Source organism: Nipponia nippon, unplaced genomic scaffold (genome assembly GCF_047370975.1).
Source record: "Nipponia nippon isolate SJK-2023a ecotype South Korea unplaced genomic scaffold, ASM4737097v1 scaffold_14, whole genome shotgun sequence".
Taxonomy (NCBI): domain Eukaryota; kingdom Metazoa; phylum Chordata; class Aves; order Pelecaniformes; family Threskiornithidae; genus Nipponia; species Nipponia nippon.
The window spans coordinates 8,728,019-8,752,788 of record NW_028262330.1 but is presented as its reverse complement, the minus strand read 5'-3'; the positions used below and the strand labels follow the sequence as shown (position 1 = coordinate 8,752,788).

General features: G+C 45.2%; 2 protein-coding genes across 7 annotated transcripts in view; both read right to left on the bottom strand.

The window, feature by feature from the left end:
* SMURF2 (SMAD specific E3 ubiquitin protein ligase 2) overlaps positions 1-1,623 on the bottom strand; it is a 63,650-nt gene extending 62,027 nt beyond the window's left edge. The window contains exon 1 of one of the 2 annotated variants that reach the window (XM_087750994.1): positions 1,361-1,623. In XM_087750994.1, coding sequence (XP_087607120.1) covers positions 1,361-1,412 — 52 coding nt within the window. In that variant the 5' untranslated portion in view covers positions 1,413-1,623. The remainder of the gene's footprint in view (positions 1-1,360) is intronic. The other variant, XM_087750995.1, reaches the window with a different exon arrangement.
* A 14,847-nt stretch (positions 1,624-16,470) lies between these two features.
* On the bottom strand, positions 16,471-24,529 carry KPNA2 (karyopherin subunit alpha 2). 5 transcript variants are annotated; one of them, XM_087751001.1, is made up of 11 exons: positions 24,088-24,529; positions 21,957-22,073; positions 21,722-21,859; positions 21,206-21,294; positions 20,107-20,375; positions 18,842-18,936; positions 18,480-18,743; positions 17,614-17,847; positions 17,345-17,527; positions 17,085-17,234; positions 16,471-16,979 (listed from the first exon to the last, which is right to left on the bottom strand). In XM_087751001.1, exons 2-11 carry the CDS (start codon positions 22,029-22,031, stop codon positions 16,887-16,889), a joined length of 1,590 nt encoding a protein of 529 aa, XP_087607127.1. In that variant the 5' UTR covers positions 22,032-22,073; positions 24,088-24,529; the 3' UTR covers positions 16,471-16,886. The 5 variants fall into 5 exon arrangements, with proteins under 5 accessions (XP_087607127.1, XP_087607125.1, XP_087607128.1 ...); XM_087750999.1 differs by lacking the exon at positions 24,088-24,529 and adding an exon at positions 23,894-24,019; XM_087751002.1 differs by lacking the exon at positions 24,088-24,529 and adding an exon at positions 23,033-23,080.
* Positions 24,530-24,770: the final 241 nt, after the last annotated feature.

Here is a 24,770-nt window from a genome sequence, read left to right as displayed (position 1 = left end):
CAATAACCTGGAGAGAAAGCTACAAAACACTCTGTAAAAACAAGGCAGTACTGTTCCATGCATCAGTCCCAGCTACGCTTATTTTTAGAGTTTTATTTCTAAATGTAATATATAGACACTCACAAATCTCCATGAAAACTAGATTACAAATTTAGTCCAAGTATTTCCAAAGTAAAACATAAGCAGATACCTTTTACTTTCCCTATAAAAATAACATACTTTGAAAAATAAGTATGAAAGCACCTCTCTCTATTAGGCATTAAACTGGAAATATTTCACATGCACCTAAAGTAAATATATCAATTCTTTTAGTATTTTTTAAACACATTTATTTTGCAAGCTGGTTACATACACCATATGCAGAGAGGAGTATTTACAGGGTTATCTATTATTTTCTAATCGCTTACCTTCACGCACTGACATTTTAGAACACAAAATATCGTTTATCGGCTGGGGGACTTAGAATACTTTGAACTAGCTCCTTTCTTTAAAGTCTCCTATGTTTTTTTAAGAAAGCTCTAGCAGAATTTCCAACATATTTTCTCTAAAGCTATTTACCTGGGTTCTTATACAGAAAAGAACATACTTTTAAGTTATTTAAGAACAACTTATTTTCCTTCCCAGCACGCAGGTGAACAGTTTTTATGGTATTTTAAAATATTAGAGGTCAAGTGGTCTTCTGAAAGAGGGCAGCATAAGGCACTTTACCAAACGAACTGTGTACAATCCCAACTGAGGAAGCTGGCTTTAAAAAAAAAAACACCAACAACAAAGGGATCAAAACAAAGAGTGTGACAGTTTCTTTGGAGTTTACACCGAGAAGACGAAGGGGGAAAAAAGAAGCGGGGGGTGCTGAGGAAGAGGAGAAGGTGCCCAGTGCCTGCAGCTGCCCCGGCCGGCTCCCCCGCGCCCGGAGACCCCCGGCGGGCTGCGGGGGGCCCGGCCCGGCCCGGGCGGGCGGCACCAGCGCCCCGGAGCCCGCAAAGACATCTTGTTCCGGAGGCGCGGGGCACGGAGGCGAGGGGAGGGAAGAGCTCACCGTCTGCTTCCCTCCTTGCCCCCGCTCTCCTCCCGAGGCCTGAGGGACTCCTCCGGCCCCAGGTTCAACCTCAAAGACACATGGAGGGAGCCCGCTCCCGCCCCTCCAGCTGGGCTCCGCTCGCCCCGCTCCCCCGGGAGGCCGGGCTCCGCGCCCCCCGAGCCCCCGCCGCTCTTCGCTTCCTCCGTCCCGTCCCGTCCCGTCCCTTCCCTTCCCTCCCCCCTGCCCGGCCGGCGCCTCAGCAGCCCCGCCGGCGGCGAGCGGGCTGGCGGGCGGGCGGGCGGCGGCAGGCCCCGGCGGAGCCTGCCCGCTCAGCCTCACCTGTCAGTCGCAGCTTGACGGGCCCGTTCCGCCGGGCCCCTTGGTTGGACATGTCCCCGGCCGCTCCGCGGGCTCGGCGCTGCCTTGCCCGGGGCTCCCCCTGCCTCTGGGTCCGGGAAGGGAGACGGGGGGAGGGGAGGCGCTAATGGAGTCGGGCTGGGCGCTCAGGGCAGCGGCGGCCGCCGGAGGAGGAGGAGAAGCCCGGATGTGCCCAGCGTCGCCATGAGCGGGGCCGGGGCCGAGGAGGAGGCGGAGGAGGAGACGCGGCCGCCTTCCCCGCTTCCCTTCCCTCCGCTTCCCCGCCCCCTCGCCCGGAGCCCGGGCGGCGAGCACAACAAAGCCGGGGACGGGGCCGCACGGCGGGCGGACAGACGGCCGCCTCGCCTCGCCTCGCCTTCCCCTCCCCTCCCCTTCCCCGGCCCGGCCTGCCCTGCCCTACCCTGCCCTGCCCCCGGGGGAGGCCGCCCGCCCCCCGCCGGGCAGCGGGAGCCCAGCCTGCCTCGGGGTCTGCCCGGGGGTGCCGGAGGGGGGACGGCATCAGGTGGCGTCGACGCTTGGGGTCCTCCTCGGGAGAGCGGGGGGGTCGGGAACGACGGGGGTGAATTGCCGCGGCTGAGAGGCGGGGAGCGGGAGACGGGGAGGGAGATGACGGGGAAGGCGGCGGGGGATTGGGACAGGAGAACCGGAGGTACAAGTGGGAAGGGGCCACACGGGTGAGAATCCAAGGCCGGGCCGGTGCGTGTGTGCAGTCGCACTGGGGAGCGCTTCTGGCCAGGGGCAGCATTTCCATGGATAGGGTGTGACAGACTGGCCCTGGAAACTGTTAAACTTTGGACCGATTCACTTCTTATCTGCGCTTTGTAGGAATCGGCAGCCCAGTTCTGTGAACTGCCATTCTCAAAATAATTTAAAAAAAAAAAAAAAATTAAAATGCCTTGCATGCACGCCATGTGGCCCAATTTAACTCCCATCCCGGAGGAAAGGTGACTCTTTCCAGAGTTTTCCCAGCACTGCGGCACCCTTCCCGCCAGGGGAGCTGCAGGCTGCAGCGGGGGTCAGGGGCAGCTTTCTGCGGGGCCAAAGGGGCCTCTGGGGGGTGGAAGAGCTCCCAGAGAAGCTCTGGAGGTTGCCACAGGAAAGTCTGCCTTAGAAGATGGAGGTAATAAACCACACGCCTAGTCTTACTAATATTCTGTACTCATTCCGTCGTGTCGTTGCACTGGCTTCTTCCTGTTGAGGCAACCTGTAAAGTATTATCGCATGGGCAGCCATAGATTAGGATCCAGCCTATGGATCAGGATCCAAACACGGGGTGAAAAGATGACCTGTGCTTCACAGAGTTTATAACGTAGCTTCTACACAGCCCAGGAGGCTTACTTTGTGAAGCTGCGTACTCAGAACTGAACTATAAGCATGTTTAGAGCGGTCCCAGCTTGACAGAGCTCAGGGCTTGAGCCTCGCTAAATCACATCTGGGATGAAGAACTGATATTTTCCCACTGAAGGCCTTGGAAGTGGGGTGCGGTTCTCAAAGCTTTCCCCCCTTAAAATGAGACCCCTCCCCACACTGGGTGTGTGCAGACTCACACCTCCTTCCCGCAGCATGTCTTAAGCACCAGGTTCTTCCAGGTGGAAATTTTCAGTGCTTCCTGCTGCGGTGGCACTGCTGTTCCAAAGTGACTTCACCCGGGAGCAGAGGACTCCTGGGATCAGGACCTGGGATTCCTCCTCGCTCAGGACTGTCCGCTGCCTGCGCAGTTGCCTGTTCTACACAAAGCTAGCAAGTGTTAGAAACGAACCCTTCCTTGCAGCATAGCCAGAGTGCAAGAGGAAATGCTGATTCATTGCTTAGCCGCTATTTCAAGCAAAGAGAATTTGAAATAAGTAAAGTCTGAACTTCATTTACTACAAAACACAGACACGATATATCTGCTGATTTTATGGCTTATATGCTGCACTGAAACAGTTAAAAAGTTACTTTATAACAGTTACGTAAATTCACATACACCTCAAAGACATTCCAGGTGTCCTGATTCCTGCATTAAAAAAAAAGAAGAAAAATTAGCCTTAATAATTGAAGGTCATACTATTAAAATTTCAATCTGTTGCAAATTCACATAGCCAGGTCATTATCCTTTTCTAAAACCAACTATATAAAGCAAATGGCTGAGGGTTTGCAAATATTGCAACATTACCTGGCCACTGCTGAACTGAATAGAAAAAAAAATACAAAGCCACTTTTCACATACTTAACATATTTCTAGGTTACTCCAGATTTTTCCTAACATGCGATGATTATTTGTTTCTGGGGTCTTGCAGTGCACTCTGGACCCAGCGTTCGGTAATTCCGATATAATTTGACAAAAGTATTTAAGGTTATGTTAAACATAGTACTCCTGCTACATGAGCTTTTTATAGTGGATAACTAGTGTGTCAGGCATTAATTGCAATGCCAATATTTAAAAAAACTATTGGGATTAAATATAGTATTTCATTGCTCAGTAGGTATATGAACATATTAATGCTTTCATTAAAAGTGGTTTTTAAAGGTCATGAAGTATAATTAGTTTCATACTGCTTTTCAGAAAGCAGCTTGCTGAACTATAGTTTTCTAAGATTTTGGGCAGACTGCTCACCTTTCCATGAAAATACTGTGACATATTGCAAGTGTTAGAGCATTAATTGATGGTTTGGGCATTTGAGTCACTATATAAAATGCACTGGCTGCAAGATTGCTGCTGCTGCCACCATGCATTTTTTTAAATGTGTGCAATATTGATTGTATTTATTTTTAAATAACCTACATGACTTGAGTTGTTTTTACTAATACATCCAAAATGTATCGGTGACACATAAGAAAGTCCTATACAGAATGTATGTATTTAATAGGGTGAGAGAAGAGGGGCTTTAGCTTTCATTAGCACCTGCAGGCATGGTATGTGTCCCATTTAGGTCAGGACTACGTCCTCCCTTGACCAACATAGGTAGAAACGACCTAGATCAGGTTGCTCTTGGGTAGACAAATGCACCAGATGCAAACTGCTCACTTCTTCCCTTCTGGCTTTGCATAAGCATTACAACGACTGCACCTTGGATGTCCTACAGATATTTCTGAACCATCGTGTCTCCCAGTTCTGTAGGAAAATCAGGGGTTTTATTCATTGCTCCCCTTTGCTGAGTAGAATTGCCAAGCAGAATTTAAGAGGAGCAGCTGTGTGAAGGATCTGTGCAAGATCTGCAGTGAGCAGAGGTCAGGAAGCCTTGCAAAGCGCCAAGAACTGCAGCGAATGTAGGAGACCGAAGATACTGACAGTACCCAATGATTGAAAGCGCTACTTTTCCAACAAAAGAATTCCACACGAATGTTATGATCCAGAGTTTCTGGTGCCAGTGCTATCCAAGTTCTCAAAATATTCTCAGATTAATGGAACAGATATCTCGCTGATCCTGCTTTAGGTCTTAGAAGCCAACAGTTTACAGTAAATTTTGTGTTTATGCAGTTCCATTTCAAGGGTGAGAAGAGGTTTCATGCTTTACAGTGCTGATCTCGTGAGGTAAGCAAGCAAATATCATCATTAACTGCTGACAAGTGATCTGTCTTTCACTCTAGGCTGATATCATTGAGCAACAAATCCTTTCAAGATGAGGTAGCTAGCTCGGATCCGGAGGGAAGGGAGTGCCTTGCATCACGCCGCAGCTCACTTCTTGGATGACGGCCTTGCCGCTGGACTCCAGAGGGAGTCCCATCCAGTCTTCTTCAGCCAGAAGTCAGCAACTGAGGCACAGTCTCAAGGGCTGGAGGAAACGTACAGAGAAGGGGTAAGCTCAGGCATCTTTAGGACACTGACAGGGTTGTAGGAGAGTCCATAAGAACAAAATAATTTAGTAGTTGGTATTGTATTAGTGAACTTTTGAAGAAGTATTTAGAAATACAAAAACTTCTTTTGTTCTATGGCTGCACAAAAAAGGGCTTTGACTTCTTGAATTTCCCAATAGGAAGAAAAAGAAGGCTTTGCATTCACAGATATTTCTCAAAGGATTTAGTGGTTTTGGACACTGGGAAACGTGAACAAACGTCTTTAACCAAATAGTGTTCATTTTCAGAAGAGGAGAGTTGTAGTTAATTTTTTGGAGGTGAGGTCCTCTCCATCTTTAGAAACGGAAGAGTAGACTGGAAACTCATTCCTCAGCATGTGGTATGTGTTCAAAGCAAATCAACATGTAAGAATTACATTCCATTTCTTTCTGTATAGAGGTTTAATCACACCACATTCCTTCAGCAGTAATGAGAGCTGGCTGGTGTTATATCACATTCTTCCCCAGCTTCTGTGATGATATCAAGAAAGGAAGAGGGTCCTGCTCCTATTGTTAAGCTTTTGTGAGTAAATTAAAAGGTTAAAACTGTTTTCCCGAGACAATTAAAAAAAAAAAGATATTTAAAATTATCTGGGTTGTATTTCTTTTTATTGGTCTTCCTTTACTCAATTTCCCACAGCCTGTTGCGGTTGAGTTATAGACACCACCCCTAGAGATCATGGACTTAAAGACAGGGTTGATCAGGAGAGAATTACACCTCCATTTCTTTTTTTCCCCTATGATGTATTTCCATCGTATGTGCAACTGTTGATGCTAAATGCCTGTTTTTGCCACCTAATGATGTAGTTCTGAGAAGTATTACAGCAGTATACACCTAGGCAACCCCATTAAGATTTAAATTTATCAGGTCCAATTTCATCTGAAGAGAAATAAATTTGAAATATTTTCGCAAGCTTGTTCCCTTTCTTATCACATCAATATTTTTCTTTTTTAGTAAAGCTTTGTTAATGTTGGCAAAAAAAGATACATAAAAAAAAAAGAAATTGTGAAGAACGATGACAATTTATACCGGAAGTGTTCCCTGCCTCTTTCTTAATTTCCCTGATTAACTCATTCCCTTTCAAAGCATTCCTATTGATTGCTTTGCAAAACATCATGTTAAAGAAGCCTCAGTTTGTTTGCCTGCCATTGTACTGTACTCTTCACTAGCTTGTTCTGTCTGTCCCAAGCCAATTTCCAACATTTGCTGTTGCAAAGGTCTTCAAAGCAAGGACTTTCTCTTATCATGTTAATACAGTGCCTAATAACAAGTAGGCCTTATCTAAATTGAGGTCCCAACACACTACTCGGTAAAACCTAGTCATTAGATTAGATTAGCAGCCTTGACCTGCTCCATCAACGTCTTTGCTTACAACGGGCATCATTCTCCTAGTCTGCCCCTTTGGCACGGGTTTTTCTTTTAACTCTTCTCTAATCCATTCCTACCTTCTTAGTATAACAAAAGTACTTCCTAAATTTATTGCAGATCCAACACACTTTTCTCCCGTTTCTGAATGGAATTCTGTTCTCCGTGAGGCTTTCTGTCACCTTCCCTGCTGCTGTTCTGTACCAAAGGATCAAACCCTACTGAAGTCACGTATAAAGTGCTTCTGCATTTAAGGAAGAAAAACTAGGAATAGATAGTTTCATTTTGTACGAGACTCCTTATTTCCCTTTGCAGATTATGAAAATTATCAGACTGGAGCATTGTTTGCATTGCTGGTGAACTGAACAAACTACATTAAAGTATTCAGGTACGCATGCTTAAATATCTGTTTTAACTCTGGCATTGTTACTACTCAGAGACAGAGTTAACCCAGCAATGGAAGACATACCTATCAGAGTTATATGATGAAGAAACATGTCTAGACAGGGGCTCTTGTTCTCACTAAGACTCCCTTTGGCATGCAGAGACAATGTTTATGCAAGAGGTCAAGATTCAATCCATTTCTCAAGCTGGAGCTTGAGATGAAGCTTTTCAGGAGAAGAAACTAGGAAGGAAATCTCCACCCATACGCTGGCTACTGAAAAAGGGGACAGAAGCTTGGAGCAGCAGACACCATAGCCCTCTGAGACAGGATGTGTCTTGGGGAAATGATGTGTCTCTGAAGGGAAATGACTGCAGCTGTGGCTACAAAAAAATGCACGAGCTCCCATATCACAGGATTTTCCAGTGGTTAGTCACTAAGATAACTTCTAAGTCCATCCATCCAGAACAGATTAGTAACTGATGCACAGATATTCCATGCAGTTCCTTAGCCATGTTATTTCCTCACCATGTCCTCCAGGACAGCGCTACCCTAATGTGACTTTATAATAAGAAGAAAAAAAGGCAGATTTTAAAGAGACAGGCATTGAACACAGCATAAATAGAGGCATTGCATTATATTTTATTACCAGCCAGAGGCTAAAATTCACTTTCTGAAAGAGGAAAATCTATCGTGAGAAACCACGTCCTGGCGCTTGGGCAAATGACTGGGTTACACCTGTGTTCCAGCCCCGTTGTCTAGCTCAAGTCAACACAGTTCTCTGCTGTTGGATGTATGGTGTCTCACAACCCATGACTCAATGGCAGGCTTTGCACAGCATTTTTAACAGCCCGGCACAACGGGCAGAGCCTAGCTTCAGTCTTTAAGCATAGTGAAGTACCTTAGGCCTAAAAGATTTTCCCTGATTAGTCGTACATTCAAAATCAGTGGGAATGCTGACTGAAAGTACAAACTAGGTGTTCAAAAGTCCTGGGCCAAAAAGAAGGTCTATTTCTGAAAAATGTTTCCTTTATTCTTCCATGATTTCCACTTATTTACCCATAAAATACTGTTGATAATACAATTCCTTTACCAGACTCTTGGATGACTGGCTTTGGCAAGTGCTTTGAGAGCTAGATGCTAAGTATTCCAACTGAAATTACTAAGGTTTCCCGAAGAACCGCATGTTCCCTCATGCAACTGCTCTGCAGGACTGTCTCATGTTGCTTTGTGAATGAAGCAACTGTAGCATCTCATCCTTAGATTTATTCGACTGATACAAATAGGTTCATAAAAGACCTTACAGAATAAGACAGTTAGAAACAGTCTCCTCTGAGTGACATGTATCAAGAATTTACTTTACTACTGTACTACAACATCTGTCTCTGGATATTGTCTGATTCAACTTGACGCTGTGTATTTCTGCCAGTGGTATGCAGCTTAGACAAATGAAGTGTTATTAGGAAGACTGTCAGCCCAAACAAGTATTTAAGAGAGCTGACATAAAGCACTGTTTTCAACCAAGCAGTATTATTTAGCCACTAAAGGAATACCAAACCTTCTCTAATCTTTCCTATCCCCCATGGCCCGGCATCAATTTGAAATAACAATTCTGTTGTCTGCAAAGGATGAGCTGTAAAATCGCCTGTATTGTAAGTCTCCGAGTCTTAATTATGCTGACGCCAAGAGGAGGGTGCCACTGACAGCGATGCCAAAAGCTGACTCAGTCCTGCTGCTATAAATTCACCCCTTAGACACTGTTGATCAACAGGGATACGTTGGAAGGTAGCTGCCATGTTAAATCAATCTCTTGGTCTGCCTAGTTAACACCCGCTTGGGCCACAGCCACTATTTAATGCTTTGGAAGAAGTAAAAAATGTTCCGTGATGCACCTTCCCTCCATGCAGCCAAGGAAAGCAGAGATGCTTTCCTGACTCCCCAAAAACGCTAGAACATTATCTGATAAGCCTTAATAGCTTGGCATAATTAGCTTGTTCTCCTTGGCCATTGTTACTTACCTAGATATTCAGGGATTAAAGCCTCATGTTTCTAGCTTTACAGAATCCCATAGAAGTCAGAGGTTAAGACGAGGTTTTCAAGAGGGCCAACGTATCCCCTTCCCATCTACTGCAGGGACTGTGGCTATTAGAGACATGGATATGGATAGGCAACGAGGCTGGCAACAGACTGCTCTGCCTATCTAATGTCGGCAGAGAAAGCAAGCGTCTTGGGGCGTTGTAAACCACTTAAACAAAACAGCCCTCACCTGGTAGTTCTGATTTTCTATGTTTCTTCAAGCAAGTGGAAGTTTTTCCATGTGTCTCATACACGTTACTTCCAAAGATTTCCATTCAAGAGACGAGACTAATTCCAGGAGATTTATCAAATTATAACAATATTTTGTACTTTTACAGGTAGTTGAACCTGCAAGGTTCAAAAGTAAAAAAAGCTAACAAAGCCTTAGCCCCACAAGATTATTATTTTCTGCCATAGGGAAGCAACCACTAAGATTCAGCATGAGCTGTCTTAAAATGTGCATACCACATATACTCACACGGTTCTGTGAATTGCTGAGAAGAACCCAGGCTAACCGGCTTTGGAAGCGCTCTGCGTTGTCTTACATTAACAAGTCTGTAGACATTTATAAACACGTTACATGAAAACTAAATCTGAATAAGATCAATCATGACACAAAAGCATTTGTAGGTTCAATAAACATAACAATCCCTCTTTTTTTAATCCAATTCCTGACACTTTCTGAACTGCAGAAATACCTAACCCACCCCGCAATCTGTATGAGCTTCTTTTGTCCTTTCAACAGAATCACCCACAAGTCCACTGTGAAATCATTTTGAGAGGATTTAAGATAAAGTTCTCCCTAAAATTACTTCATCCTAAAAATTATAAAGCAAGGTTGCATGCCAGATAAGAACAGCACAGATATTTAAGTAGGTTAGTGGGTCTAGTGAAGTGCTAAAAGTAACCTAAAGCAAAATCTGTCACCATTTGTCTTGAATCATTCTTTTATTCCACTCTTGAAACCCTTTAAAATAGAACTGGAGGAAGGGTGGTTTTTTTCTTTTCTTTTTTAGCAGTAGAATTCAGGGGCAATATGTCTAATTAGGCAGTATGTCCGATACAAGATGTGAGGTCTTGGTTCTGCCATCAGATGTAATCATCCCACAGGCAGATGCATCTAGCCCCCATGTGCGCATGTATTCATTCACTGACTGCAAAATTCAGGGGGTTTTGAGCACATGTCATATCTCATTTGCTCTGAAAAATGCCTTGCACAGTTTGGTTGCTACAAATTTAACAAACATTTGGATTATATTGGTAGAAAGTCATTATGTTCCAATCTGAGTCTAATCCACAGTTGGTTGGCTATGAGGAAGTAAGCTTCCCTGTTAGTTAAAATGGTGGTGGTGGTTTGGTTTTTTTGTAATGTTTATTCCTGGTTTTTTTTTCTTTGTTTGTAACTATGGCACACTGAATTCTGTTGACAGCTGCAAATCCGCTGTGCAATATAGCAGATCAAATTTTGTATTTTGCAGCAGTGTAAGATATCTCCATATGCTATTGGCTATACTGAACAGAAAAGTTTTTAAAGGCAGTCTGGAGAAAAGCTGGTTGCAGGAGTGGGCTAATCTAATTTTTCTTAAGTTATTTCTAGGATTATTTGCTATTAACATTTGTTTTATTAGAAATTATTAGATCCTCATTGTCAGTCTTCCTCAATCACCTCTCTTTTTCCTTTCTGACTCAGTTTAAATCCCGCGCAGTTGTTACCATTCCTCCTCTACTTACGTTTTCCTTTTCTAATCCATGTCTGGCCACAGACTGCAGGTGTTGATATACACTTAAGTACAGACGGGACAACAACTTCAATTTTAGGAACTACATAAAACCATCTTTCTCCACAGAAGAAAGATTCCTGCTTAATTCAAGTCAAATTTTGCAAAGCAGTTCTTCAGAAGTGGAATGTGGCTGTCCTGTCTGTCCCATCCCCCCGCCTTTATTTTCCTATAGTGGTAATGTTCTCTCTATTGTAAGCTATATGGACTGCAGCAATGTTTTTTTTTAGCCATTAGGGGAAAGGAAATGACATATGGAGAGAATTCAAGTCCCTCCTCATTCCTAGAGAGTCCATCCAGAAAGTTAGTATGCTGAGCTCCGTCCAAGTGTCGTTTCCTGCTCAGAATTGGGAAGGGGAGCTGGGGATGGGAGGAGAGATGGATACGTAACATTAAATTGCTGCTTCTGATTAACAGCAACATTCTGCAAATGATTTCACAGCATTGCTTTGAACAGAATTGAACCTCTGCAGCCCAAATATGTGTAGCAATCCACTGATGAAAGAGCTATTTTTACATCTGTTTCATATAGTGGGTAAAAATGAAGTGATTTGGATGATGGAAATGTGCCTTGGAGATTATTCAAGATTTTCTGATAACTTTGTACATGCAATCTTACACATGCCCACGGAGCATTATTACATACTCCTGGTATTACAGCTATTTTACCACTGTGAACCTGTACACAAAGCAATCTGTTACAGATAAATTAGGCGGCTTTCCACTTTATATATATATATATTTATATATATATATAAAAATCACACCTTCAAAAGATGACCTTGTGATTTTCATTTCACATGGCAATGCAAATTGAGAAAGATACAAAATAAAGTAGAACGCTTCCTCATTATACTGCCTCTTTTGTGGAGCTCGTAGGTGTAATCCAACCTCTTCCGCAGTGAAATCAGGGCCATTGATTTCGCTTTTAGTATGTCAGTCAATTGAAACTCCCTTCCTGATGTCTGATTTATACATCACTTCTGGATTTGGCCCATTGTTTTCTTTAAACGATTAGCACAACATTTTAATGTGGTCAAGCAAGTTTTGCTTAATAAGAATTAACAGGAGTTTTCTCCACCCTGCTTTAATTTTTCTCTCCTGTCCTCATCCCTTTAAATCCCAACTGCACTTCCCTCCCACTAATGACACTCCCTAGGGCAGTGGGTGAACTGCAACCTGGAAACAGGCCATGGCTCTTCCACGAAATCTTCTGGCTTCTGCGGAAGAGCGTCCGTTTCCTGGAGCCAGGCTGAGACAGACAGTGCTCTGCAGTCAGGAACGGGACTGGAAGCCAGTGACCCTTATTCCATATGATGTGCTGCGAAACTCGCAGCAAATCAGTTCGTTCTTTCTTCGCTGTCTACATGCTGAGCTTCTGCCCGGCTCCTATCAGTGCCGTGCCGTGGATCAATAAGAAGGAAGTGTTTTCCAAACACGGTGAACAGCTTTGCACACTTGTAGCTTGAACGTTCTCGTGCATGCTTTTTTTTTTTGAAATTTGCAGTTGGGTTGGGTACACGCCTCCCATCCGTAGGAGGGGTCACCCGATTCCCTCTTAGTCTTTTCTCTTAACATGCTCCCCTGAAGGTGAGTCAAGCTTAAGTTTGTAACTCAGACCAAAGGGTTAATGTGTTTCCTATTAGGTTTTAAGTGAAAGTCCCAACATTTTCCTCTATAGGCCAAATGTCACCAGTCACAATTAACCTTCGTTAATTACTCCTCTTTTGAATAACCGTACTTTTTTCCCCAATTGCACACACGCCCAAAGTTTAGACCTGTGCTTAAACATCATGTCGTACCTTATCACAAAAGAGATTCAATACTCCTGGGATAATCCTATATTCAGCAAAAGGATAATCATGACCAGAGGTGCCACGGGTTAACTAGGGGAGTGGACATCAGGATTGCCAGGCGCCAGGTTAATTCTACCAGCGACTTTCTGGATGTCTGTGGATAACTTTCTTATATCTCAGTTTGCTCGGCTGTAAAATAGATTTAGAAACAGAAGAGATCTGTGAAATATTGTTAGCTAGTGAATTCCTTTTCCTGCAAAGTTACAGCTGTTCCTTTTTGCTGATATACCACTGTAGTGCCATTTAAATCATTCTGTATAGAGCAGTAGGAAGCAGCTTCACTTCAGAGAATATTTCACAGTTTAAATCACAGGGAAATAAAGAATAGATTTCTCCTCATTTAACCATTTATAGCTTTTCCACCGTTTAAACTGTTCATCCTGTAGCAGAAAGTGAACAGACAGGCTATTGCAGAACAGGACTGCAAAGCCTCTGCTCTTCTTTCAGAGCCTAGCATCTTTGGAAACAGCAAGTGGAAGCAATCACAGAGGCAGCATCTGCTAGCATCAGAATTTCAGAGGTGGTTACGTTTGCCGAGATCTTGGACTGAAATCTTGCCATCGCTCCACAGATAAAACAGCGTTAGCAGCAGCTGCATTCCAAGCCAGTGGATGTCAGCAGGGGTCTGTTGTTGTTGCTCTCGGCACAGAGGAGCTGGCAGGCTGACACATAGGCCACCAGACATTTATTCCACCCCTTGTCCTGAATTAGGCATTTGCCAAATAAAGAAGGCTAGCTCTTAAATCTGGCTGGGCAACAACAAAAAACCAACCCCAAACCAACCAACAAACCAAGAACTGGGAGCAATAACAATTCTCCTCTCCCTTTTTGCTCCTACCACTTTTTTTTAAGCTAGAGACACAGCCTAATGGGTGACCATGATCGATCCTAACCTCAGCAATCAGTTGCATTTGTGTTAGAGTAAGGAGTGACTCACGCCGGTCACTTACTCACAGTCACTGTAGGCTGTTGCTTTGGAAATACCTGCTGCCAAGAACAGGGTTCATTGCTGGATAGGCTGAACGCATTCTTCTTGGATAACAACAAAGTCTCAGTCCCCAGAAAGTTAATTATTAAGCCACTGAGCTGTCAGGCATCTAGAGAAGAATTTGCAGCGTTCTGTTATTAACTGAGTATGTTAGATAATTCCGAAACAAGCACTTCAGGAAAAAAGTCGAGATAACACTATTCAACAAATGTTCTGCATTCTCATCCCCTCTTCTACACACAGAGACAGAAAAGTCAAATTTACTGCATATATGCTAAAAAGCAGTTACAGCAAGGGTTTGTGTTTTAACGTAACCCTGAGATACCAGTTTTAAAAGATTATACCTTATATTCAACATTTAATCTGGTTAAATACTCAAGAATTAGCACACAGATGTTTTCTGTAACTAGAAGAGGTGCCCGATAGATTTTATCTCGGTATTTTCTTAATAGGAAAATAAAGCACATCGTACCTGCGTGGTGCAGGCTGGATCAAACTCCACGCCAACCTCTTGGAAGCAAACGGGACCGTGCGGTTGCCTGTGGCACCCTCTACTGGAAGATGCGATAGCGTTAGAAATCTAAAATTGCTCAAGAATTCTGAATTATGTTTCACAAGTCATTGTGTCATTGCTCTTATAAACGCACAAAGATAAAGTACATGGAAGCAATGATTTCATTTATGAAAGCTGACTTTGCATAATTGCTTTTATACAGGTTAATTCTTTCCGTTCTCCACAGAGAGTTACGCAGAAAATCATGATTTTAACTGATGCTTTTAGGTCAAAGTTGGAGGTTTGACAACAAAGCAAAGGACAGACGAGGCTTCACTGCAGGTGCGTAAAAGCCCTATTTAGTTGTTTTTCTCCCCCAGAAGGTTAAAGGCTTCAGTGGTTCTTTCCACTTTGCACGGGTACTGCTAAGATAACACCAGAATCTGGTCCCAAGGGTGTTGCAGTATCCGTGGTGTCAGACCTGCGTTCTGCTCCTCAGCCTGGCACCGTCCATGGCTTCTTCTGCCGGCGCTGGGTGCCACCTGCGGTCTCGCCCATCGGTGCAGCAGGCTGGCAGGGGTGGGGACCTGCCCCGGCCACACCTCGGTCGCACCCTTCTTTTGGCAGCGCAGGCACAGAGACAGAAGGTCAGTAACGCTGACATCGGCTTCTCCAGCAGAAGATGCAATAGGGTTACAATAGCCGTTAGTCCCCTTGTCTCTAAAGACTCCTAAAGTAAAGCTTATTACTTGCTGCGGCTTTGTTTTGAGGTAAAGAAAAAGCAGTTCAAGTGATACAGTCAAAAGCAGGAAGTCATCCTCAGTCAGCTCAGGAGATTGTGATTTTTGCAAGACAATCTCTTTTGTGACCTGTAAAAACTGCAGCCCTGTGGATAAACCAGTGACAGCCACGTTCTGAGCTGGATGGAGGAACTCCTGCAGCTTAACCAGCCCAGCAGAAGCACGTGCACGCAGGCGAGTTCAGGAGCGAGCGCTCTGCAGGAAGCATTATCGCTGCTACCCATCAGAGCAGCTATGAACGCATGCGCAGACGAAGTGCCTGCTACCTGTCGTAACACCACCACCATCCAGCAGGACCTAGGGGCTGGCACAGCGGTGGCAGATGGGTGCGTGTGTAACCATCGGCCTCCAGTCAGGGAGGGCACCATTTCTGCATGCAGCTGTGAAGCAGGCAGTAGAGCCTTGCACAGCAAGAAGGGAAGCGAGTGGCATCTTCGACAGTAGCAGTAAGTGGTAATCTGGGTTTAGAAAGAGCGTCCTTTCAAGATCAAGTATTCTTAATGAAGAATTTAAAGTGTGTTACACCCAAATCCACTTATACATGAAACAGACTCGAAAGCACACAACAAGCAGCCCATAAGACCAAACCAGATTCTTTCATCAGGTTCACTCAGCAGAATACAAGGGGTGTGGTTCGTATTTTTTTTTTTCCCCTTCATTCCCGTAAAGGCAGAAGCAAAGCCTACAGAAACTCTGGGAGAATTGTCTACACATTAGATTTCACCACCACCACCTTTTCTTAACAATTGAAGAGCTATCTATCTAACATACAATACTGAAGTGACATGTTATGTTTCAAACATAAGTCATGCTTATGAAAAACTGACCTCTCCTGCACCACCATAAGAGCACGAGGAGCTCAGAGAGCTGAGACAATGTAGTTATGCAGACATATTGACTCCTGGGAGGTTCCAGTTAGTGAAATAGCCAAATCCAAGTTTTTCCAAAAAGCTGGAAAACAGGACTACAGTTCCTCCTTTCCACCCCCAAACCCCACCCTGCACAGCCACCTTCAGAGACAGAGGTTACTGTAATAATGATTTTAGCAGTAAAGGGACAATAGATGCCAAGACAAGGCCTTCACTTTTGCTCTCTTAGGGCAGGCAATTGCCGCAAAGCATTTTCTGTGCTCTATGCTAAGGCTGCCTGAACACACTTACACCTGGTTAACTGCTGTACTTACCCCTCCTCCACACCATTACTTGCAGCTAAGTAGTACTACTACACTCTAAATATTTCTCCAAGAGGCAGAAGACAGTTTGGCTCAGTGAGGAGCAGGGTACTGCTAATCAGACTTCTGTGAGGGATACTGAGAGAGAAGCAGCAGTTTGTTCTGCAGTAACCGAGGGCTGCGAGACACAGAAGTCAGAGCCTGGGGGGACCAAGCCCTTTTAAAACCACCATCTTCAGAACCGAATCTCTCATGGTTTAGACCCGCATTCTTGCCATTATACATTTCTGATTAAGTATACTTACCATATCAGTCACCTTTTAAGAGAGCAATTGACACAGTTCAATGTATTGATACCACTTTATTGAACTTCAAACGTAAATCCTCTTTAAAAGCCTACTCAGCGTATTGATTACAGCAGTAGGTTGTGTAGAAGGTAATAGGTTACGAAGAGGTTTGCAGAGTAGTGGCTCATGCTTTGCGAGAAGCCTGTATTGCCCACTTGCATTCTCATGCCCGACAGGGACAGCAAGAGCCAGAAAGAGAACAAGTATTTACAAGTATATCTTTGAAAGAATGAAGTTTACAGTTAGAAATTCACATAATATGTACAGTTTTGAACTGTTCAAGTATGTTTCAGTTGGACAAAGTGCTACAGGTCACATAAAAAACACAGTAAAAACAGGAGGAACTATTAAGACAAAAAGGTGGCAGTCATTTGTGTGCCCAGTGACTTGCAGGGGATTGCAGTATATGCAAGATCTAGAAGTTGAAAGTATCTGGAGCATTGCCCTGAATTTGGAAAGTGTAGCTGGCAGCAGTAGATTCTGGTACAACGTTTTGGTCTTCCTCCTCCTAGAAGAAAGAAAAGAGTTTTGAAAGAGCAATAGCATTTTAACCTCATAGTCAGGGCTAGAATAGAAAACAAAAGTGGAAAAAAGTCATCCTGCAGCCACTTACTTCTGCTGAGAAGTATTTCTCAATCAGGGTGGATGAGGCTTTGTACACTTGTTCGTTTTCATGCGACTGGAGAGCTTCAATTTTGTCTAGACCCCCACACTCCTCAATCATGAGGCAAAGTTTTTCAGTCTCATTGATCTTCTCAGCAGCCTGTGACAAACGAGCATACAATAACCTCAGGAAAGATGTATGGCACCAACTACTGGAGAACCATTAACAACAGCCTAGATAACAATTGAGTATATACTGCATCCACATACCAAGAAGATATTAGAAATGGCATCCAGGATCACTAGCACAGTTTTGCTGTCTTTAGCTGAGAGGAGATTCAGCAGGGGTTCAACAACACCAGCCTGAACGAGATACACGATCTGGTCAATTGTTCCACCGCTGGTGTAGTTAGTCACGGCCCACACAGCTTCCTTTTGAGATTTGAAATCCCCCTGTGAAGGTAAAAGCAGAGTATTTGAACACAGATAGTAGTAGTAATAGCAAAAGCCTCAACGTAGTAAACATAGGGTTTGTTTACCTTCCTCAGAATACCAATGAGGTAAGGTACAAGACCGTGGTCTACAACTCGCTGAATCTGGTCCTGCCGTCCAGCAGTGATATTGGACATTGTCCATGCTGCTTCTTTCTGAATGTTGCTTTTATGATGAGAAAGAAGACTTGGAAAGACAGAGAGCGCTCCCGAGTCAATGACAATCTGCGTCTGCTCATCGGTACCAGTGACAATATTTCCTATGGCTCTTAGTGAAGGAGTCTGAAACAAATACAAACATAGTACTTAGGAAAATTGCTGTTATCTAATCTGTGCTTGAACAAATACAGCCATACCTGATGTCCCTTTGCTGTCACCTTCCCAGTTAACACCTTTAAGCTGTCTGAGCTTTAAGCTCATCAGCATTACATATACACACATTAAGCATGCTAAGACTGCACACCTTCCAAGGCCAATCTGCAAACAACTACCCGTAACAGAGCTTAGGAACACCATCTCCTAAGTACTAATGCAGTTTTATTATACTATAATTACAGCATGCTCAGAGCCCACTTCTAAACACCGTCTCTAGAATGTGGGCTTGCAACAGTAGTTTAGAGATAAAAGCAAGCTTTAAAGGACTCTAATTTAAACCACTGTTGTGCTGGCCTGCATGTTAAATCCAATGATTTTATAAAGAAGCTTGATAGTCAGCAACAGCCATAGTCTATGTATGCCTCATGTGAGACAGTCTCCATGCAAGATGGAAGCTCAAGTCTTAGCTACACAAAACCTAGAACAAGCATCAGGCTTAGGTATGAAAAGAACCATTTGGTTACACGGACACTATTCTCACTGCAGTTTTATTCAAGACTCCAGTCAAGCAACAGCAATCTGCATGTCTGATGGCTTACCATTATTGGCAGTTCACTGCATCCCAGGAGTTTCACAAGTTGTGGCACCAATCCGGTTTTCACTACAACTTCTATCCTGTCATTAGAACCATCTGTTAGATAGGAAAGTGCCCAGCACGTGTCTGCCAACACCTCATGATCATCGTGGTGCAAGAGCCGAACAAGAGTTGGAAGAATCTGCTCAATAGCTTCTATGGGTGGCGCAGGATTCTTATTGCGACACAGGTTTGAGAGAGTCCAGGTAACGTTGCGTAAATAGCCAGACTGCAAGAGTTGAAATAAGTGGTTAGCAACTGTATAGTTACTTGAGCTCTTTTGCTCACTTACTAGTAATTGTAACTTGAATCATACTGCACACTTACGGCCAAAGAAGAGAGATCAGGAACAGCTAGTAGACTCAGCAGCGGCTCGATTGCACCAAATTTAATAACCAGATCTCTATAGGTAGAGCCATCCCCTGAGAAAAAAAGAAAAATAGCCAGGTGAAGACCAGAACAGAGGCATGTGTCCATACAGAATCATTATGTGTTAGATGAATTCTTCTACTGCTTAAGAAGGGTTAGATAAGAAAAAAGAAATAAGACGACAAAAAGGACTACTACCATGGTTAAGTCATATGACAAGCATGTGTTTTTCTAATCAAGTCATAGTTTAATTTTTTTTTTTTTCTGGTGGAAAAAAGTAGTAATTTAGTGTATGTTTTCTATACAGCTTTTCTTAGAGTTCATAACTAAGCAGGGACTTGCATGTTTCTTTGAAAACATCCCTAAGCCCTACCACTGGAACAGAGCTCTTCCCACAACATGGGACTTCAAATGCATTATAATCACTGGTTGCATGATTGGGTTCTATAGTATAATGCTGAAGGAATGTCATAGTTTTTGTCCAAATTATTCTATTTCAAGGTACAAAGAGTACCTTGTAATTGAGTTTAAAAAACCTCAAAGGACAAGCTTCAAGAAAACTCCAACCAAACAAGGCTTTTATTGAGCTCATTTTCTGTGTGAAGATTCACTGTTCTCTGTAAGGCACAGCTGTTGGAAACAGTACTACAGCAAATACAATGTTATAACTATATTATTAATTTTGACCAGGGTTTTTTTTTTTTTCAGAATTGGATCCAAGACTGACAGATCAAGTAATCCTGAAAGGTGCATGAGAACTTCAGTATACAGTACTTTCACATCAGTAAGCAGCTGTTCCGAAGCAAGGAATATTGGCCATCACATACACAATCATGTGCGCCATCTGCTTCCTCCCTTCCCCTTTCTAGTCAACACAGAGAGGGGAGCTCACTGGTAAGTCACAAAAACATCAAGTGAGAGATGTGAAAAAGCCTTATGTTGTATCATTGTTATATAACTCTATCAAAACTGAACTGAAATATGGAAGCAATCCACATAATGCAACCCGCATGCTGCCAGGTGTTGCCTGAGACATCTTACACCAGGTCTGAAGATAAAGAATTGTCCATAGCATACTCTATGTTGCAGAGCATGTCCTCACTTGAAAAGCATTAAGGCAGAGCAGCCAAGAAGCTCAGCATGCTACATGACATGTCAGTAGTAATGTCCTCCTATTTTAAATAAGGAAGCAGGTCCGAGAGTTGTGTAGCATATTGACATACCTGCAATATTTCCTAACGCCCACACAGCCTGTTCACTGATGTGAGTATGGGGAGAGGCCAGCAGTGAAATAAAGGCTGGAATAGCCCCTCCATCCACCACGGCCTTTGTTTGTTCTGACGTGCCAGAAGCGATGTTGGTAAGGGCCCAGGCAGATTCAAACTGAATAGGACTACAGTCTGCTCTGCCCAAGAAGGAGACAAACTTTGGAATCAAACCAGCCCGAATTATGTTGTCTATGGGGGGCTGCTTCTCTCTCGAGAGGAGTTTCCTAAGGAGGAAGACAAACAGAAAGCATTATTTTTGCCTGCAGATATCTGAACAACAGATTAAACAGTCTAACATCATCCATATTTAAAAAGAGAAGAGGCTCAGCACTGCCTTAACATTCAGAGAAGGCAACGCAACAAGATGTGAAGGAGAAACACAGACAAGCTGAACCCTAGCTTCCCAAACCTCTGCTAACATTGGTTTTGGCATGTCTTCACTATATGAGAGGTTCTGTTCAGACTCTGAAATAAAGCAGACCTGCAAGAGCCATAATACATCTGAATCGCTAAAGGTTTCTCAGTGGACAGGTTAATGACTGCCAGAAGCAGCACTGCAGCACTATACAAGCTTGCCAAAGGAGGTTTTAGATTTGGAAGGAAAAAGGAAATTGGGCATACTTCAAACCCCAGTCATCTTACTGTTCTATTCTAAGGTAGATCACTGCACTCAAATATTGTAGTCAAGTGTTAACACAGTTTAAAGATATCTTATTTTGCTATAACAAAAGGTTTATTATTACTATTACTCCTACAACAAGATGGACTACTGTTTATTTCGCCACCTCAAAAACAACTAGAAAGAATTACTACTTCCTAGTAAAATGTGTAGGCACTTTAAACATTCAAAAGCCACATGGTTTCAGTACAATTATGACTAAGTTAAGCGTACCTAGATGTTGTACATAAGGCTGACTCAGGTGTTTGTTGAAATACTGTCCGATAAGAGCCATAGCTGCTGCCATAAGCAAATGCTTAGGCTCATAAGCCAGTTCTTTTACCTTGCCTAGTTACTGGCTTGCACAGCTGAATTGGTTACCTCTAAACTCCTTACCTGGCAGCTTGAGTAGCCTGTAGCTGAAGCTCCATATTATTACTGTTAACTCCTTTGACTATTTCTTCAACTGACCAGTGTGCTGAAACCTGTACAATAAAAAGCTACGTGAATGCTTTGTCAGGAGAGGCATATGTCTTCATGACCACAGAGGCCTTCTGTACAATACTATCAATAGACCCCAGTTTACAACCACTTCCTTTATTAAGAAATTATACCACTGTGTGATACTCCAAAACCTCATCAGCTACAACTTTATCTCTACAGTTACCCAAACTACTGAAAGCTTTTTTTAATCAAGTGCTTCACACCACTGTTACACTGACACAGTAGGCTTAAACACAACTGGCTAAGCTACATTTTAAGAGTGTTGTCCATTAGAGTTGGTAGCATAGACTTAAGTTGGTAACGTATATGTAGTAGCGCTGTGTCCCGCATGAGAAGTTCATACTAGCATGGCTGCATGAGCTTATGTTCCAAGACCTCCAAGTGTGCCCGTTCTCAGGACCTACTTACCTGATTGCTCCTGTTTTCCTGAAGGGGAGAAGTAGCATCATCTGGTAAAGTGCTAACATTTCTTCTTTTAAGCATCTGGTCATCTTTCTTAGCTTTCCTCAGCTCTACATTGACTTCAATACGCCGCCTTCTCATTTCCTAGAGGATATACATTCATAGTAAGTTCTTGGCTTTTACAACTCATGTTTAAAGAGATGATGGCTAGCTAAAATACTAATTGCATCAGAATACTCACTGTAGTGTCCTTTCCTTTGTTCTTGAATCTGTTCAAGCGAGCTGCTGCTACGTTGGCATTCTCATTAGTAGACATCTTGCTTATTAGATTTTGAGAGGAAACGGGTAAAAAACAAGCCTGAAAACAGGGCAAATAATAAACAGCAAGTTTACTCCACAAAAGTTAAAATCCAAGATCAATATTTGAGAATGAGAGACACTCGGCCATATTAGATACAGTAACAGCCTCTGACTTGATGGAAGATACTAGTAACATAACAGCTGTCTCTTTAAACACCCTAATTGTTACAGCAAGCTCTAGCATTAGCACAAAAACAGCAGACACACATACATCATTTTATGACACTTCCAGCCACAAACATTATCAGAGTCATTGTTTGTAGGAGCAAGATTGGTCTTCCTTCCCATAGACACCACACATGTATTTTTAAATACTCTTTTCACTGTGTCATATACCTATATTGCACAGACACCCCACCCAGTCCCACCCCGACCCCCTTTGACGGGAACAGCGAGATCTCGTACTGGGAAGGCCCTCCCGGGGGGGCTTGCTGTGCCGGTGAGCCAGCAGCACGGGGTAGCCGCCACACTGGTAACGGGGCAGGCCCCTGCACCTTGGCCAGCTCCAAGGTGACCCACTGCATAAGGACTGGCTTCATTTCGGCCACAACTCAGCCGGAACACACAGCCGGCTCTGGGAAGCGCCAGCCCTGTCGGCCCCACTCCAGGCAGCGGCCTGTGACCGCGGAGACCCGAAAGGCTCCGGAGAGAGCCCCCCGTAGGGCCTGCCGCTTTGCCCTACCACCGACGGAACCCGGTCCCTTCTGACAGACCGGCGCACGGCCTGCACCCTCGCTGCCCCGCACCCAGCTTCTCGCTGCCACAGGCTCCCTCTCCCTCTCCCTGCCCGCCCCCGCGGCCGGGCACCTCCGCCGCGGAGCTCCGCACACAAGCCGTCCTCCAGCGCCGCGCCGCTCCCCACCTGCGAGCACGCTGCCACTACCCCCGGCCGCTCCAGGCGGGATTTAAATTTCCCGCGCCCTCGCCCTGCCATTGGCCAGTTCGAGCCATAGCAACCTTCTGATTGGCCAGTTTGAAATGCAGCTCCTCTCGCGATGAAGCAGAACGGCTCCCCGCCGCGCTTCCGTCACGTATCACGCACCCGTCCTCGCCTCGACACTACAACTCCCGGCATCCCACGCAACGGCGCAGCGCCGGGGCGACCGCGGCCCTCCCGCCTCAGCCGCTCGCCGGCGCAGGGCATGCTGGGATTTGTAGTTTCACACGGGGGGGCGGTGGCTCTGTTGGGGCCACGGGGACCGCGAGTGGGGTGGCCGGGGGGTGTTGCACCCCTGGATGGCGGGAGGACAGGGAGATTTCCCCGCTCGGAGCGGCTCGGGGCAGTACCGTGGCACCTCCTCACACGCAGCCCGATTTCTGCCTCGGTAACCGCCAGGGCACTGCAGGCTTTTCCCGAGGCTCCCTGCGGCGTCTCCCAGAAACGGGGGCGGCGCAGGAATTTAAAGAAAACGGGATGTGAGGTTGCAGCTGAAAGCAACTCGGCAGCAAACAGGACAGATCAAAGCTAAATCATACAGAATAACAAAAGAAGTATGCCTGCCCCCGCGGCACGCCCAGAAAATCGACAGATTGGGGATGGCTTCAGATGGGTTCGGCCTGTTCGCAAGGGATGGGATACAAAAGACCACCACCCTGTTTCACGGGAGATGTAATTCAAACCATAAAACCCGGGGGGAAAACATGATTCTGCCAGCAACCCAAGCACTTCGCCATCTATAACGTACACTTCATGGCAGGGAAGTGTCAGAGAGGCACATTGATACGTCCGTGCCTTAAACCGTTATGCTAAACCATTTATACTGATCTGTAGATGCACACAGTAGTTGACACAGATGTATGCAGAGGAGGAGGACTTACCAGTGACATTTGACATAGGTTGTTTTGGGCCTTACACTTCTGATCGTTGTAAAATAAAAACATCACAAAAACATTTAAGCAATAGTAGGGCAGTCAAGAGAAGAGAAAGCACATCAGTCACAAACGGAGAAACTGAAAAAGGACTAGTTTGACAGAAAAAAAGCAGCTTAAAAGTAGAAATCGAGGTAAGACACCTGGTGTGCAGAAGGATCGGAGGGCCAGCGCGAAGAAAGTCTGCCGGGTCACAAATTGCTGGAGGGTGCGCGGTCTGGAGCAGCGTAACCTGGACGAAGGAGGCAGGGGGAGTGCGGGGATGGGTGTTGCAGGGCAGGGAGAGGGCTGTCAGCGATTTGGGAACTCGAAGCGGCTGCGTACGAGGTGCTGCAGGCCGATATGGGGTGAACATGTCGTGGGGTGGGAGAGAGGCTTCACCGCTTGAAGGATGTTACCAACACAGGAAAGCAGCGGAGGGAGGCTGGGCAGCGGGGGGCGAACGGCCCCACAGTGGCTCACTGGGGCAATGGGGCTTGCGGGGGGTGCGCAGGAGGGAAAAAAGGCCGCGAGGGGAGGAAGACCCCTGAGGGGACAGAGCCGAGCGCGGAGCCGAGGGGACGGGGCGGAGCGAACGGCAGCGCAGCGCAGGAGCCAGCGGCGGGGGCGGGACGGCGGCGCGAAGGCGGGCGTCGGGAGGGCCGTGAGGGGGGAGTGTAAAGGCGGGGTCCCGGGGCGCGGGCGCCTGCGGCCCGAAGCGGATCGCCTCAGGCGGGCGCGCGCGTGAGGGACGCAGGATGAGGGCCGCGCGCCGCGCGGAGGAAACCAACGGCCGCCGCGCGTGGCAGGCTCCGGCGCGCGTGAAGCTGGAGACGCTGAGGGCGCG